The 18,562-nt window shown below is 39.2% G+C and overlaps 1 protein-coding gene across 3 annotated transcripts in view; it reads right to left on the minus strand.

The window, feature by feature from the left end:
* cep85l (centrosomal protein 85L) overlaps nucleotides 1–18,562 on the minus strand; it is a 42,857-nt gene that overhangs the window by 22,150 nt on the left and 2,145 nt on the right. The window contains exons 1-3 of one of the 3 annotated variants that reach the window (XM_079474860.1): nucleotides 16,639–16,948; nucleotides 15,702–15,842; nucleotides 14,858–15,016 (exon numbers count right to left, since the gene is read on the minus strand). Coding sequence is in view for 2 of the 3 variants with exons in the window: in XM_079474858.1 (XP_079330984.1) it covers nucleotides 14,858–15,016; nucleotides 16,639–16,687 (208 nt within the window). In the remaining variant the exon portion in view is untranslated. Of the gene's footprint in view, nucleotides 1–14,857; nucleotides 15,017–15,701; nucleotides 15,843–16,638; nucleotides 16,972–18,562 lie in introns of those variants that run through there. The other 2 variants (XM_079474858.1, XM_079474859.1) reach the window with 2 other exon arrangements.

Consider the following 18,562-nt stretch of genomic DNA (forward strand, 5'->3'; position numbering starts at 1 on the left):
CATTGAAAATCAGAAAACGTTCATTGGACTTTTGTTCAAGGTCGTGCTGTACTTGTACACTACAGTATATGGGTAGTTGACGAGTAAATAGAAAACAAACCATTAATATTACATTATTTCCCATAAAATAGCATACGAAAAGATTAATCTTTATTGTTCGTTTTACACACTTGAGGACAAATTTGCATACGAGTCAGTCAACAACCAATAAAAAGTCCCATTATGGCATCAGAAATATGTGCGAGTGTCATGAGATATGGTCACATGATCAAACAATCTTTTGGAATAAGAACTCATTTGTTACCAACATTGTCATTATGTTACAAACATTATTTGTTCAAATTTGTTCAAAAAGACTTTGCATGCAAAAAAAATTATAACCTTCTGTAATTCACAGTCATATTCTCGGCTCTAATAAGATCTCTACAATGCGTCCCGGTGTTGACATAACAGTCTGGCATACACACACAACACCTGTCTACACATGGCATGGCACAAACAAAATATTAGTTAAAGGGAAACACCTGGCTTTGCAGATAGGACCAAAATTGTTTCGCTTTTGATTCTAGTTTACATTTACTCATTTTGCAGACGCTTTTATCCAAAGCGACTTACAGAGAGTTCAGGGAGCAATAAGCGATATGTCATACAGGAGCAATAATACAATAAGTGCTAATACAAAGTTACCAGTTTCAACAAAACCCAGACCACTACCTGTTAAGAGAACAAGGGAGGGTTAGTGTTCTTTTTTTTATTTGTCTGTCATGTATTCAAAGAAAAGATGGATTTTAAGTAGTTTTTTGAAGGTTGTGAGAGATGTGGTCGACCGGACCGAGTTAGGAAGAATGTTCCACCAAGAAGGAGTTGTGAAGGAGAATGAGCGATCAAGAAAGCGATTTACTGCCCCTTTGAGAAGGCAATACAAGGCACGGCAGGTTCGATGAACACCGGGTTCTTGATGGGGTGTAGGAGGGTGTGAAAGTATGCCGGCGCAGATCCAGTAATAGTCTTGTGTGCAAGCATCAGTGACTTGAATCTGATAAGTTTGATGTGCCCAAAACATAAATGAACCTCTTGTCAAAAAGTGTTTTCTATGAACACACACATAACTAACCCATGATTTTACAGCCCTGCAGTTATCAACATGACGAAAGATTTTAGAATAGCATATTTTCACCCTCTATCCTTATATAGTAAAGAGATCTCTAAAACTCCTTTTGCGTGCCGTGTAGCACAATGGGCAGGGGGGGCCATTCCTTAAGGTTGGATTGAGACGCTCAGAATAACCTCATCTGGCTTTAATTTACACTGTGGTGGAGGAGAGAGAGTCAGAGGAAAGCAGGACTGCTGGAGCCCGCGGCTACGGGTGCTCCAGTCCCAATTCTCAACTCACAGATGAGCGTCTGCTGTCTTTTACTGCTGAACTACGGTGTCGGGATCAATCAACCACAATATAGATTGTATCATAGATACAGATCAGATATGCATACTTTTTGTTGTAGTTTATGATGTTGGAGGTCTGGAAGCGTCAGGGTGGGCTGTGATAAGTCTTTGCCTTTTTAAGGTTGAAGCTCTGTTTGTGTAGATCGATGAGCTGCTGCAGTACACTTTCATGTGATTTGGGTTTCTCGCTGTGTTTCTGTCAGATTCACTGCGATACGTTTTTATACCTGTGGTATGTCTAACAAACACATTTGGACAGATGGAACGATCTCTTTGTTCGTTGAACAGAAACTGTTCAAAAGACATTTGGAAGAACATTATCAACCGACAGTTTTGGGGCATCATTGACTACTAAAGTAGGAAAGTAGTCAATGGTGCCCCAGAACTGTTTGCTTTCCTAAATATCTACTTTGGTGTTCAACAGAAAAAACAGATAACAATAATGTTTCCCACTATGGTGCCCCAGAACTGTCATCGCTTACATTCTTCCAAATATATCTATATAAATATATAAGAAATTCATACAGGTTAGGAACAACAAGAGGGTGAGTAGTGACAGAATTTTTTTTTTTTTGGGTGAACTATCGCTTTAAAGGTGATCCTGTCCAGAAAAAAATCTCTTGGAAATCTCTTTACATTCTGCAAACAAGAAGTAAAGTGGCCAAATCAAGCAAACAAGAAGTAAAGTGGTCAAATCATATTTTTATAATTATATATGATCTGTGAAAGTCCTAGGACCAAAAAACGTTCCCCCAATCAAAACGTTCTGGCCAAACGCTTTAAGTGGTCATGTGGTCAATGGCGGACAATCAGCAACAATCAAACTTTCCTGCGGAACCGACAACAAGTAAATCTACAAAACGAAAGTCAGTTTTTGAAAAAGCAGAGATGAAAAAACATCTGGATCATGAAAGAGGAAAAACTTGAATTAACATCGGTTCAGCTTTTACGCGATGGAGACAGCTCCCTGCCGGAGGGTCTGAAAGACGATACCATGGTTGCTCTTTTTCTTATAGACAGGTATGTACATGCTTCGAGAAGAATTTAATGGATTTAGTTTGTAATTAGTGTTCATGTGATGGGATAGAGGGTGGGATTATTATTTCAGGTCAAGTTAGCACCTTTCCAAATCACCCACCCCACCTTAAAAAAGAAAAAGTATATCCTGTTGACAAAGACAGACAGAGAGACACCTGTCTCTCGCAGCATGCTATTTGCTTTGCAAAAATTACCTAAACATTTAAACTCCTTTGTTATTCCCCCTCATGTCATTCCAAGCGTGCATGAGTTCTGCAGAACACAAAAGAAAATATTTTAAAGAATGTTGGTAATGGTAACCAAACAACATTGGCCCCATTGGCTTTCATTTTATGGACACCCCAACTATAACGATACAGTCCAACAAAATTGTTGAGATGAGCAATTTTTTCCCAGTGTAAAAATGTTTAAACACTGACAGCCAATCAAAATCCATCTTCATTTAAAGGGTAAGCAAGCACGTTAGAAATGTTGACGCACCTATGCTAAAAGTAAACATAACATTATCACCGTTGGTGTGGATACCCATACAGTTAACGTTACCGCTCTTGGGTCTTAACCAATACAAATAATTTACACAAAAACAGAAATGATTAGCAAAGACTCTTGACTAACTGTGCTTGCTCAGCTTCTGCGGCTACGCTAGCTCAGTCAAAGACTCCTGACTTTGCAGTGTGAATTGCCGCAGACACTCACACTCCCAAAGATACACACACTTTGAGTTAACATTCTGTGACACCTTACATGTCACTTCAGCACACACCAGACTTCTCGCTGTAAAGACTGCTAGCGGCCTCCACCGTAAGCATGACATCCACAAGGACACCGTCACAAAACATGTCATCAAATTAGCGTGTGTTATTACAGCCGCTCTTCTCTGTGTGGTGTTCGACCTGTGACAGCTGATCAGAGCGGGAATACACATGTTTATTTTTATATAGCAACATGAAAAGAGCGCCTGCGAACAAGTGAAAGTACTCAGATGGTTTATGAAAGTGACGATGAGAGGAAAGACAGAAAAGATAGACATGTTTTCCCAGAATTCCTGGGAACGGGGTTTATTTGCCTTGTTGTGATGCAGTTGGGTCAAATTGGGAGATTAACCGTGGGAACTTTATGCTCTTTATTTATTTCATATGTACTCATATTATAAACAAGGAACTTTATGCTCTTTATTTATTTCATATGTATTCATATTATAAACAAGGAACTTTATGCTATTTATTTATTTCACATGTATTCATATTATTAACGAATTGATGCATGTTTAATTTTTTTAGTAATTGAGAAACTTCCTGTTGAATCAGAATTGCTTTCTTAAGTATAAAATAGGTACTAAGGAACAATAAATAATAATAATTGTGTGTACAATTGGAATATCTTTGTAAAGATGTAAGACCCTCAGACTAGTTTATCAACTTTAAAAAAGCATATCTCAAAACCCTTTTGTTTTGCGATTTATAGCAGTTTTTTTATGCAAGAACATATCTTTCAAGAAATGTTCCCCCTGAAAAATTTGTCTGGTCTGGGTAAACCAGATACTGTAAGCCTGATGCCGCTAGTTGTGACTAGTTAACTTTCTAAAAGTAAAGCATCGAGACTGGTTGCTCAACAACAAGCTGCTGAGAATCATTGAGCAATCAGGCACATGATTCTGGACGAATACACATGTAAGTTTATCATATCTAGTGTATCAAAACACTCTCTGATGTCATATGGATAAGTGTGTGCCGCCTACTCGTGGCCCTGGTGGTCTTGCACGTTAGCACATATTTACCAGCCGCTCTTATATTTCACTGCTATGCTCGTCACTATTAGCCTGGCGCCAAAAAGACGGTTGCTAGGGACCAATGTGGAACTCCAGGGCCATGATCGTCCATTCTTGTGATGGCCTAGGTCCAAGACGAGTCCAATAAAAGATAAGGCACATTATGACGTGAGAACATGATCGGATCTTAAAAGTAGTAAAGGTTTTCTCCTGAACGTGGTCAATTTTATGACAAGTTTAAATCGGGTGGTTCACAGTTCTGAAGAACATTTAAGGGCACAGAGAATATGACCTCACAGTGCATTCTATTGGCTGTTTAAATCATATGATAACCCACCCACAGCCAGTGGTAAACAAGTAAACAATCCTGTTGTTTTATTTACAACATGATTTATGGATGTTGTTGGGAGACTGGGTTGAGACTCTGTAAAACTCATCCCGACACACCACACCAGTTCTGTCAGCAGTCAGTATTTCCAGCCTGCTGTTGCATCATCGACTTCCAGGAATTCCACAGCGACACGGTAAGAAGTTGATGTAACTAGTTTTGAGAGGAGGGTCACGGTCAGCCCCCTGAAACATGAGTGGACCGGCGCAGAACTAACGCTCTGTCAGCTGAGCTCAACTGCTCTGACATAAACTGTCCTCTTGTGAAAACTTTTTCAAGAATGACATTGACAAATACTTCAAAACAAACAGGCTGCATACGTTTTAAATGCAAACTTTCCTGGCCAAATGGACCAACCATTGCTTTAAACATTTTAACTTCTCCCATTTTTGGTTTAGATAGTGAGATAAAAATGTACTCACTTTGTTCGTAACAACACTGTATAAACACACAAGGAAAATGCCTACTTTTTTTATACAATAAATAGCGACTGGTAATATACAGAGTATGTATTTTAAGCATATACATATGTTTATAATACTTTTAAAGTGCTTGTCAGGCCCTGTCCCCATTCACTTTCATTATATTGGAAATATAGAGCAGATCACCATTATGTCTAATGTTTCACGCATGAAAGACAGTGATACAGGTTTGAAATAAAGTGCTTTAACAGCGAGAATATAATCATTTCATTTTTGGGTGAACTAAGGACAATTTAGACATAATAAAGTAAACAAATTAGCCACAAATATGTATTGTTCAGTTTCCGAAGACTGAACAATACATATATACAAACCAAGCTTTTAAAGATTGTATGCATTGCACAAATTACTGCATATGTGCTTATGTGACCCTGGACCATAAGTAGCACAGGTATATTTGTACCAATAGCCAACGATACATTGTATGGGTCAAAATTATAAATTGTTCTTTTATGCAAAAAGACATTAGGATATTAAGTAAACATCATGTTCCATTAAGATATTTTGTAAATATCCTACCGTAAATACATCAAAGCTTTATTTTTGTGAACTGAATTGTGAACAAAAATGGCCGGAAACACGCCTACAAACTTCACTCGCTGATGTCCGCTCTTAGGGATTTACCCACTCAAGTTTGGTATCTATGTAGAGCTTAGAATTCCGCTTTCGGGTTCATCTACTCTCCACAACGTCACTATAGCAGAAAGCCAATAGAGACGTTACAACTTAACTGTTTAGCAACGGCCTGCTACACATAACAAACCAAACATCATCTGAATGCTCAATAAAGAAGATATTCGTTGATGTATAAATCTCAATTTTGAAAATTGACCCTTGTGACTGATTTTCTGGCCCAGGGACACAAATGTCCACCTGGGCTTGTCATATCATGTTCTAGCTCTTAGCTTGACAACAGGGCTGATGTTAGTGAACAGACAGCCAGATGGTGTGTGGAATATCGTGCGTAATCTCCGCCTGCCGTAAGGGCTAATGCTAGTGTAGTAAAGATGCTAAACCGGGGCTCAAAAACGCACGAATCAGCAGTGCTTTAATGAGAGATGATGCAGTGTGTTTTCAAACTGAAGAGGATAATTATCAGCCCGGGGAAAAGAAATGCTGAGCCACTGTACGTGTGTTTGTGTGTACTCAAGGGGACTTGAATGCTTACGTGGGACTTGTGTTCTTGTTATGAAAGGAAGCAGAAAGCAACCAACCAACAAACAAACAAACGAAATGGTGCATGAGGCTCATCAACAATGTTCCTTCATCCTTTACGCTGCTAAAAAGCTGAATCTTAAAGGGATAGTTCACCGAAAATAAAACTTCGGGCATCATTTATTCACTCTCTTGTAGTTTAAAATCTGTATATGAATCTTTCGTCTGTGGAACAGAAAAGAGATATTTTGAGAAATGTCTCAGTGGTGTTGTGTCCATACAATGAAAGTCAATGGGGACAAATGCTGTTTGGTTACCAAAGTTCTTCAAAGTATCTTCTTTTATGTTCTGCAGAAGAAAGAAAGCAACACAGCTTAGTATCATTAACGTTAGCTAAGGCATCGGACATCATGAACTGATAAGCAAACTATTTTTTAGCTTTAGGCCTTCAAGAGACTGTAATTTATAGTAGGATTAAAGGAACAGTTCACCCATGTGAATGGTGAATGCGTGTAGCCAAACTGTTCTTGGTCACCATTGACTGCTATAGTAGAAAAATTGCTTTATACATTTATTTGTTCTGTTGAACACAAACTAAATATCTTGAAGAATGTAGAACAGCAAACTGTTCTGGGGCACTATTGACTATCATTGTCATTTGTCCTACTTTGGTAGTCAATGGTGGCCAAGAACTGTTTCTCTGTGTTCATCAGAACAAAGACATGTGTACAGTTTTGGAACAACTCGAGGGTGAGTAAATGATGACAGAAATTTTATTTTTGGGTGACCTGTCCCTTTAATTCATCATGCATGCCAAGAACTGCAACTGATGCTTGTGACATTGATGGACCTTCAGTGAAACAGAGAACTCAAGCAGATCAGAGCACATGCGCATGCGAATATCATGTAACAGCATATTTTATAATCACTTAATGGTGAGCTAGGACCTAAAAGAGCTGCTAAGGTTACGTCAAAACAAAACTAGACACAAGATACACTTCAAGGGCACATTGAGCCCAATACGCTCGGGAGAAAGCTTTCCGTTAGCATTCCCAATCCATCACCTTTGCACACCGCCTTTAATTTCCACTTCCAGTTTATTCCAGCCAATCAGACGTAAGTGATGTGTGGTAAAGTCACGTGATTGTTTCACATAAAGCACCTTAAACAGTTCAATCACACATGTTCTCAAATACCCGGCTCGGTGGCGAGACAATCGATTGTTTCCTCCTAAAGCATTTATGATGTGTTCACTTCCTGTGTTATTTTTCCATCCCGTCGCCATCAGGAACTTTATTCAAGCACCAGCAGCACTATGACTGCATGTGTATTGATCTATATCCATATCCAGTAAGCTAACGTCAGTCAGACCCCATTGACTGCACTGCATCCTGTTCCTCTTTTTTTCTCTGTAATTCGTTTATCTCCTTCCATTGAGATGAAAGATGAATGCTTCTACTCGCCGCTAAGATAAATGAGGTAACATGGTACTAGCATGTACGTGTTCCTCATTCATCATACATGCTCTTTAAAACCCTCTTTCCCCGCACGCCGTGTCAGGTTTCATTCACGGGTTGTGAGGCCATGCACATTATCTCTATATCCAGACATGGTAATGCTCTCAACACATGTAATATATGAAATAAGTACCTTAAACATTTAAAAAGATGATCTATCTGGAAAGTAAATACAATTATAATGACTTTTTGTCTGCTTACACACAACAAACACAGATGTGACAAATGGAGACAAGATCGACAATTAGGTTCTACAGCTGGAGCCCGACGACAGACGCTCCAGCCCTGAGGGGTCACAATAAAAGAGAACCGACGCGAACGTCCAGGTTCACATCCAGCACAAAAGGCCCATCAACACTGCCGTAATGGCTCACATCTGACTCCCAAACAGATGAAAGAGGGTCCACATAAAGGAAAGTCTATGTACACGGTCCCTTTATAGCGCCAACAAACATATGGAACCGTTTGGTTTAAAGTGGTGAAATGGCCCTGCCGGATAAGAATAAAACGGTCTGGTGTTTGGATGAGAGAGGATTACGGAGTACTGACCTCATTCAGTTCTCACTTCATTCACTGCAAGAGAAATTTTGCCTCTTTTTAAATCCAATGTCTTATTGAATGACATTGAAGCATTTGAATCTGAGAATCTGAGAATTGCTTAATTCAGCAAATACAGACAATATTTCTGTTGTTTTGGTCTACTTTATAAACACTTTTAACAGAAAAGTGTGTCTACATAACATAGATTACTTCTAAATATGTCTATTAGTATTATACAATGAACTGGATTCAGATTGGTGAATATAGAGATTCTGCCTAGTTTTAATATACCACGTATTTATGCAAAACAAAATACTAAATAACGCTATATTAATATAGGTGTCCTTGATATTTAAGCGTCTCATACATGACTGCTTCTAGTGTATACTAAAATAAGCAGAAAGTAAGAAAAGAGAACACAAAAAACATGGTTTGCAAAACTAAAATTGTCTACATTGGTAGCTCTAATGATTCTACGCTGAAAATAAGTCAACCCTGTTTGAGTCGTGTACAACAGTCACAAGCGCTGAGCTTAACACTGTGAAATTTCACTTAAAGATGCCAAAACCCACAATCAGCAGAAGTCGCTATTACATAAAATAACTGAGACATTTTCTTTCCGTTTTAAATGGATAACACTTTGGAAAAATAACCAAGGATTTGGTCTGAATACGGGGAAACAGCCACTTAAACTAAAATAGTTTTCTTTCCTCTGCTAAAGCATCAGATCACGATGGATTGAACAAATATTTCCTTATTTCTGATCTTTGTGTGTTCAGATTTCATACATTTGTGTGGTGTGTGTCAATGTATGCATTTGCTTCTCTGTATCATATTACTTGTACATAATTTGTGTATGTTTATTTCTTGGTTTTGGTTTTCTTGAACAGCTGCTTTGATGCAAGTGCTATAAAAATTTTACTGAATTCAACAAGTTCAAAAATCGAATTCCTACCTGTAAAGTTAATTTGCACAAATGTCATCTGTTTAATGCTCGCTAGTGTTAAAAACTGAATATTAATAGTTCTGTACGTCTCACACACATGAAAATGATATGTGAAGATATAAAACAGACTGCCTTTTGAGTCAGAGCTATGAAATTCAATAAGAGGAGCTAACCTACTTTCTTGAGGCCGTCTTCAGTACATAATTAGAGACCCGACTCAGTCTCAGCGGGGTGGATGTTCCCGGACTACATCTTACTGCGTTGGAAAAGCTCAAATCTCTTATCTGTTACCTCTAAGGCAAGAGGATTATCTCTTTTGCAATGCATCACATTTAAAGACCAAATTGAGTCATTCTTCCATGCAGAAGCTAAACAATCAAATAGCCATGTTTTCACACATTAAGCTTAATGCAATTACAGAAGGAGATAGATATATTAAAGGAATCCAAAATAACAAAATATATTTAAGAGCTTAACTGGTAAACACACACAAGCTTATTCTCTATTTCACCACCCTAATATGAAGATAAATACATTGGCACACATGACATTGGTGTGTCCTCTTTCCATGGTTTTAGTGTCAAAAGCCAACGACTTAATAGATAATAAGGGCAAGGCAGGAGTTTCCATGCGTGACTGTGGCCACACTCCAAGAGCAAGTACAAAACCTCACAAAAGACAGTTTTCCATCCTTTCATCCATACCAACAGACATCCGTCTCATTAACAGTTTTCATCCAAACTGCCCCTCCAATGTTTTACGCTGAATTTATCAAAGAAAATGCTATTTGGATGCATTTTAATCAACGCTCAGCTTGACCCTTAATACAGAATTGATTAAACTGGTGTTCACATGCAAAGAAAGTCCAGTTGGATCTGCCAAAAAGTGAAAAGGTGTGTCATTTCAATATGAAATTATACTGCATATTATACTGCGACAAATTGCATTTATAGCAATGCTTATAAAGGAAAATGTTAGGTTTACTTTGAATGTGAAGCTAGGTGGCGGCAATCTTTTGTTTTGAGTCAGTGAATCATTCAACTAACTCATTCTAAACAGCTGATTCATTTAAGAACGAAGCAAGTGTGTTGATTAATGACTCACTGAATCATAATCTCAAAAACAGGGATTCATTTAAACACTGCAAAAACAGTTCAAATGAACGTTAATGCGCATATGCAACATTAGTTACGGCACTACAAGGCTACCGTTACAGAGCTGTATTGCGGGAATTTTGAAGCGTTGCTACTGTAGCACCGGTACACCATCCAACCCTACTTTCAAAATATCTTACAACATTCTTCAAAATATCTTCTTTTGTGTTCTGCAAAAGAAAGAAAGCCATAAAGGTTTGAGTAAATAATTACAGAATTAAAATTTTGGGGTGAACTATCCCTTTAAGCAAAATGGTTTTGTCCCTTATGTGAACTATGAAGAAAACATTAATAAAAGGTTGTGTCGAACACATTTCTCATCCATGATTTAAGCCGTCATTAAAACGATGGGTTAGGAGCAGCTGGCATATGAAACATGTTTGACAATGGGGGGGGGTTTGGGTACATTGCACAGAAGGCCAGGGGCAAACAAACCCCCCTTTTACCCACATCTAACTGCATTACACTACTCTCAGTGAAACGCTAATAAGCTCGTCCCAACTGGCGAATCAGGCTGTGCCAGGAGCTAATCTGGCCCAAATCTAATACATGGCGACATTCTGACCCTCGGGAATAGGATGTAAGGTGAAGAAGGGGGGAATGAATTCATATCAAGGCATTTTGTGAACCTGTACCTCTAGTAACATCCCCAACTATATGCATTTACATAGACAAGCACATCACTGTTCTTTGTTTATTTCTGGGCATGTCAGTAGTATCTAAATCATGCTTTCCTGCAAATCTTCGGGCACCTCTGTGTGTATTCTTGGCTGAGAAGTCATGCGACTCAGGTTTCCTTTCCACACAGCTGATCCTCACATAGCAAGATGACACCTTACGTTCTGGCCATCAGCCTCGTTGCGTAAGAGCTCAATAGGAACGCGTGTACTGCCTGGCAAACATTCAAAGTACAGATGTTAAGGACGGTGCCAAGAAAAGTGTTGGGTTTGTGAAAACGTGGCTCTGATCTCAAACCTTCCTTAACAAACTCAAACTTTCATTAACTGTTAAATAATCATTACTCTCAAAGTAACAAAGTATTAGGGTTGCCGTTTGTCTTAAAGGAGACAAGTGATTTAGCCGAGCCCTTCTCTAAACATGACGTACAATCTATGATCGAGCAAAATTACTTAAGTCAAAACCTAAAACGAGAATGAAAGCCCCCCCAGATGGAGACGTCAGCCCCCCGGGGTAATTAGGAGGAAGGCTGCTGCTGCCCTTATAAAGGTATAATTAGTGACTTGGGTCGGGGAGGTGACCTAGTTCAAAACTAAAGGAATTTCCTGTGCCTTGTTCTAGGTCAACCAATGGCAGCTCGTTTGGAAAGAGGGAATTCTGAAAGATCCTTGGTTAATGTCAAAGTAGGTAAATTAAACTTAAAAGAGACAAATCTCAAGTGCTTTCTGAAGGTTAGACGTGTGGCACAGGAAAGCCTGACGCTTCGGAAGAAAATGACTTTGAAAACAAAGACGTCTTGTGGGAAACAGTCACGCGGTCATGAGACCCCCAGTGACCCGAGGGCAAGATCACAGCTGATAAGAATTAAAGTAACAGTTCACCCAACAACGTCAAGCTATCGTACTGCTTTGTCATGAATTACTTAAATGGTGCTTTATGATCATTTGAGTTACGTTCTGGAAGCTGAACAACAAATCTCTTTTCAAATGCAACAGAGTAAATAACTGTTAACTTATTTTGTGAAACACATGAAAATATCAGCTATTGAGTAAGTACACAAAAAAATTGTCTTGCCCGGATTTGCAGCAGTAAGCTTATTATAATGATTTAAAAGTAGAGCCATCGGATACAGTTTCACAGGAAGTGTCAGACGGATGTAATTTTACTTCAACCCATGTAAAAAATATGTAAAGTAATACGCAATTTTCAACAGCCATATATACAATATATTTATACATAATTTATTATTTAAGATCTATATATAGTGCACTTATATAGTGCACCATAACACTACATAGTAAGGTTTTGTGACTTCTCTATGAGCTATTACTAAATGTAATGAATTAGTAAACCATTTAAAGCCAGTTGGGCTTGAGGTAACCGTATATTTGTCTCTAAGCATCTGAGGTCACTTGTCCTCAAAGTGACTGACAATCCCAGCGTCCTCGATGCAGGACGTGTCCCCGGGCTCACACATATACTGCACTTTCTAACCAACCGTAATGAGGCCGTCTGCTAATTATGAAATCAACTGGAGGACTGTTTCAACAACTGCATTAGTTATTATACTTTTTTGGACAAAAGAAGCAAGCAGCCAGCCAACTATATCTTTTAAATCGATCCTGAGTAAATGAAACTCACATACTACTACACTTATTACTAGATGAAGTTCACTTCACAAGTCTGTTCGCTTACATTCTTATGCTAGAAAGAAATCAAAATGATTTAAGTTCATTTATGTCTTCAGCATTGTATTAAATAGGTTCTGCTCAGCCAGGGCGACAGATTTTGTTTAAATCCCTCATCTTTAATCTGAACAATACTTACAGCAGATCTAAATACAGGGTTCAGCTGTCTGTACATTTTGGTGAATGTAGTAGTGTTATATTGGGTGAAAATGGATAGTACACTAGATGTAGTGGTTTTCAGTGGCTCTCAAAATAGCACCCGTATTTATGCGAATTACATATGTGGAATTCCTTCTGAAAGAAAAGTTTATAGAAAGACTTCAAGCCTGCATTAAAGCCATCTTTGAGCACAGCACAGCATGGCCAGATTAAAACAAAGAGGCTTATTTTGGAGATTCATTGTAAGCTTGTCTTCGTCAGATCTTTTCTGCCCTAGGTCACGTTCTGTAAAATCATACAGGTACTGCGGCAGTGAAACCGTTAAAATACACTTCAGCCTGGATGTGTTTTATCTGCTCACAAACACAGACCTCGTTGACACAAAAATATAACCACAATTACTTCTTCCCTGCTGACGGACTCACAGGAAAGTAATACAGCAACATTATGAGCTAACTTAATAAAAACCGGACAAGTGAGCTATATTTATCTACTTATTTGCCGCTCTCTTGGATCCCGGCTTAACAAACGTAGTCAACTATAAAAATGCTCTGCCGCCCATCAAAACATTCCTTGGTTCGAGTTAACCTACTATCTAGGAGCATTTGGGTTTGGGACTATCCGTTTGTCTGACCAATGGAGTACTCCTTAAAGGAAACCTTTTTAAATAGTTGCAAAAAACCTCACATCTAAGACTTAAAAGAGCACATTTTGCTGTGATTCCTCCGTCTAGCACTGTGGAGGTGGTCATAGCTGTGTTCTCTACCATGCAGTGATATCACGGGTCCCGTCCTACACAGAGATTACAGATGTTATTATGGTATATGTGTCCAACTCATGCTGACTTCTCCCATCCAGTTCTGAGGTCATGCTTGACAAAAAAGAAGAAATTCTATCTTCTTGCATCGTCCCGGAAAGTCATAAGTGTTTGCAAACCACACAGGAATGATGAGACCACAACAGAATAAATAGCTTGCGGCTCTGTACTTGACCTTGATTTTTAGTCCTCTGCGTAGGCTTATTTACCACCCGAATGATAATGAGATCAATTAAATTGCATGCTGCGAGCGATAGGAGCATGACCGTGGTCTGTCTCCTCAGGGCAGTGAGCCAGGCAGCCGTCAACTGGCTGTGGACAGGAGCAGCGGGTGAGGATGGAGAGATGGGGATGTTGACTATTGCCTGCTAAAATGTAGGGCAGGACGGCGAGCCTCCAGCTGAGAGCTGACACTGGAGAACTCATGATATACAATAGAGTATGAAGCTGAAATCCATCATAGCTCCAGGCATCAATTATAAACCTATGACTGCTTCTTTATTTTATTGTTCATTGGGTTTCTATGGATACAGTTCTTCTTTAAGTGTGTGTCAATAACACATTAGATAACAATAAAACATTAAAAATATAAATGAATATGCATTTGATCGTAGCATTGTTTTCACCCAGTTTGGACGCAACAGTTTTTGTAAAAAAAAACGGATCTCCTTTACTCAGCATTTTATAATCTCTACCCATAAACCCATGCACACACTGGCCTACATACATTTTAGTGACATGAAGTTTGGCCTATTTCTACGGGCTATTACGAATCGTTGCTTGCTCATAATAACTTCTCAAAAGGCAAAGTGGCTCATTTCCACACAACATCCAAAAAGACCCTGAGCTGGTCTAATCTATTTATTTGTTGGTCAAGGCTAAATTTCAGCAAGTGTTTTGAAAATCCTATTCGGTTTCGTCTGACCGAAGCAAAGCCTACAAGCAGTTGGGTCATGACTTTTAGCTGCTTTTGTAGTGAACTTCCAGAAAATGACCAGGTGTGATTAACAAACAGCCGATCAATAACATTTCGCACCTCACGAAGCAGATTCATGCTAACCAACCACACACACTTTAGTTTTACCTTCCACGCTGTCAGAACAGGAGGTTCCGATGCCCGTGTCACCGCTGTCTGAGGCGGCGCTGTGACGTCGCCCGCGGCTGCTAATGCCAGCCGAGGAAGAGGAAGCTTGCCATGCCGAGTCACAGCCTGGTACCCATCCAGGAGAGGACGTGCTCGAACCTAGAAAATAGGAAACAGTTGACACAAGGTCACTATGGAGTGAAAGTTTATTTAGGCACCATTAAAATGAGTGTACTCAATGGAAGCAAAACAAGACCAGCTATTCAATAAAGCTATTCTTTTTAAAAACTTTTTACTATTTATTACACAAACCATAACTCAACACACAATCAGTGTTTAACCCTTTTGCATTGGATGCTGTGAAGGACATAACAAGATGAAGTTCGGCGAAGAAAATGGTCAGTGCTTGTCCCCAAATCTACTAGTCTAATCTATTCTGAGTTTAGGTGCAATCCGTTGAGACACGACTATTTAGGCTGTCCTCCATAATGCCTTCTGGGAAAAGGTGGAATATGAATTCTCTGTCGCTGATATCCCTGAATATGTCCATATGACCCTAAAAAAAAGTGCTGAGCTAAATTTTTCATCAAACTGAATCATAACACAGAACTAATACACGGATATCTAGCAAGAACAACTGCTTTTTCAAATGTTTGGTAGCAAAAAGCTCTAAAAAAGTTAAAAAACTTATTTTTGCTTACAGTTGCTGTCAGCAAAATCTAATAACGCACATGCAACTATGCATTTGCTATAAATCGTATCTCTTTTTTGAAGCACTTTTCTCTAAGACAGCAATAAACCAGACATGTAATTCAAAATGTCAAACGATACTTCAGATGCATACCTTTTCTCTAAAACAACAAGTTCATGAGTAGAATGAGGCCAAGAGCCGGCTGATATCACAGAGGTTTGACATTTCTGGGAGGACAAACCCCAGGTTCATACCACCAGTTCATATAAAAAGGATCCGGACGGAAAAGTTGATCTGTAAATATTACAAGTAAACAAAACAGATCTTGTTGCTGATGGACAGTCCTGCATCTAAACCACCACGAGTTATGCAATTTGATATGAATCACACCGGCAGAGAAACAACAAACAAGTTATAATCCCGTTTCATCTGTATTTACGGTTGAAATAATATGACAAAATATTAGAAAAGTGTAAACCATAGACACGCTCTCTATTCAGTGTATGTAATTATAGAGATTTTGGACATAATCCTGGTTCTATTGTAGTAAAAGTATAGTTATCGTGTAATTGGTGGATTCATAACTACTTGTATTACCATATTTTTACTACAAATATCAGCCTTTAAAACGGGGTTCCTGTAGTAAGACTTATAAATGTGTGGGTACTCTGGTTTACTACAAATACCAGTTATTGACATAAGACAAGGCGGAAAACTGTTAGAAAACATTAAATCGCACACTACAATGCATATATAACAAATAAAAACAAACCGAACCGCACATTACAATATGTCCCGCATATATCACTTTTAATGACATTTTTATTAAAGGGACCGCGCACGTTAGAGACCCCCGCGTCCACATCCGTAACCTCTCTCGTTGGATGTTACAACAAAATATTATACTAACATTTCACAAGACACCGAAATACCGAAAGGGGATCGATTACCGTGGTATAAACCGACGCGTGGAACAACAATAAACGCACCGTTACACGCGCCAGGCTTTCAGCTCAAACATGGCTCTCGTGTCCGCATTACCATATAAACGGCTCATTGTGCGTCCTGTCACAAAGCGCCGGGGTCTTACCTATTTTATAAGCGTCGAATCCATCCTCAAAATCGTTTCTGGCCCACATCGCGCTCGGTGACGAACACTAAATCGCGACGGGGATAGATCCGACACCGAGAGCCAAGACAAAATGTGCGAACCCACCAAGAAGGGGGGGTTTCTAAGTGAGACCGCATTCCATGATGACCGGAAGACGCGTATGTAATATCAAATCAAAGCGATAATGGATATTACAACGGTAGAGTCCGCGAAGGGTCGCGTATAGGTCGCAAATCTGACTAGAACTCTCGAGTCTCTGGCAGCCGCATTGTACGTGCGCGCTCCCTCCAGAGATCCGCGCAATCAAAGCCTGAGAGAAACGTAGCTCCGCCCACTCGATAAAGACCCGCAATACTCCAGTGACGTAGGCACGTATACAGAATCACCTAGATTTAATGCGTTCGTAAAACGGTGTGAATTGGCAATGTAGGTTAGTACGTTCATTTATACATGTTTTATAAGAGGCCAAAAAATAAAAACATCCTTCTTGACGCTGGAACAAAAAAACAGCACTATAGCTACCCATCCATCACCACGTGACCCCTACAATTAGAAAAGAATGATCTTCAGTGCGTGACTACAAGGTATACGGTAAAAAATCAAATAAAAACGTAATATTGTTGTTATAGCTCATGAATTACATTTCACCTGGGGCTTTGTTATGAGGGTCATGCGAGGTTAAAATGAAATGTGCCTTTGCTCGCTCAAACCAACACATAGCTCACACAGCTGGTACATTCTTTCACCGGGAAACAGCTATTTTTGTTAAGGTTGTCTTAAACGTCCAGTCCACACCTGTTTGACAGACTTGTCCGAGCTGCCCAAAAGGGGACATTCCTTCCTAAACATTCTTTGTAGTTTTCGTGTCTATTTTTTTGCCGTCTTACTATTCAAGTGTGTGAGTTTTGTAGTAAAACTATGAGAACAAATCTTAATTTCAGATCTGTCGATGCTCCACCAGCCTAATCTTTGTTAGACAGTTGGTGTATCTGTTTGCTCAACACATAAATGCACAAAATATGACAACTGTTGCATCATCTGCATTGCATCACACGTGGAATTACATCCACAATTCCCTTCATGATGACAACGGTAACCATTTCAATGTGCAATGACATTTGGGATCCTAAACACGTAATAACGCACGTAAAATCTTATATCTCAGTGCCTAATATAAACAGACAACCTCTGACCCACAAGCCATTGAAAACAAGAATGCATCCTAACTCTATTATACTGGTTTAATTACCCATGATCTCACAATTAACCAAGCACCTTTTCAATCTGCAAAAGCATTCAAGTCCAATTACCCAATTTGAAAAGGCATTGAAGACATTTTTTTACAGGATTTTGATCTAAGAATAGAGAACAGGTTTGATGTTTTGGCAAAACTTTAGCTTGAAAAGCGCAGTATAGCAACCACTTAATGTTGCGTTTCACAAAAACAAAACACGCAAGCAACTTTAATTCTTGCGTTTGGCTTTGATAAGATCCTTTCCACACCGACGGCTTGCTATACAACTCCACCGTGCGCTGCATGAGGCGATTAAAGAGTCGAGCTCAACTGGACTTCGAAAAGCTCACGCCAACACAATGCTTGCAAAATCCCTTGCTTTCATATGATTTATCTGATAACTTACACAGATTTAACAAAATAAGCACTGAACGGACTGGAACTAAAACCCATTAAATGTTTCTTAAGGGGATAGTTCACCCAAACATGAAAAGATTGCTTATTCACCCTTATTTCGTCCCGAATTCATGACTTTCCTTTGTCTGTGAGGTCTAAAATGAGCTAAGCTATCTAGAATCCGCAAGCTGCTCTACTTCTCATGCAATGAAAGTCAATGGTGACCACAGCTATCTCCAGTCCCCATCCACACTCATTCAATCGTAATTCTTT

This window comes from Barbatula barbatula, assembly GCF_947034865.1.
Source record: "Barbatula barbatula genome assembly, chromosome: 15".
NCBI classification, from domain to species: domain Eukaryota; kingdom Metazoa; phylum Chordata; class Actinopteri; order Cypriniformes; family Nemacheilidae; genus Barbatula; species Barbatula barbatula.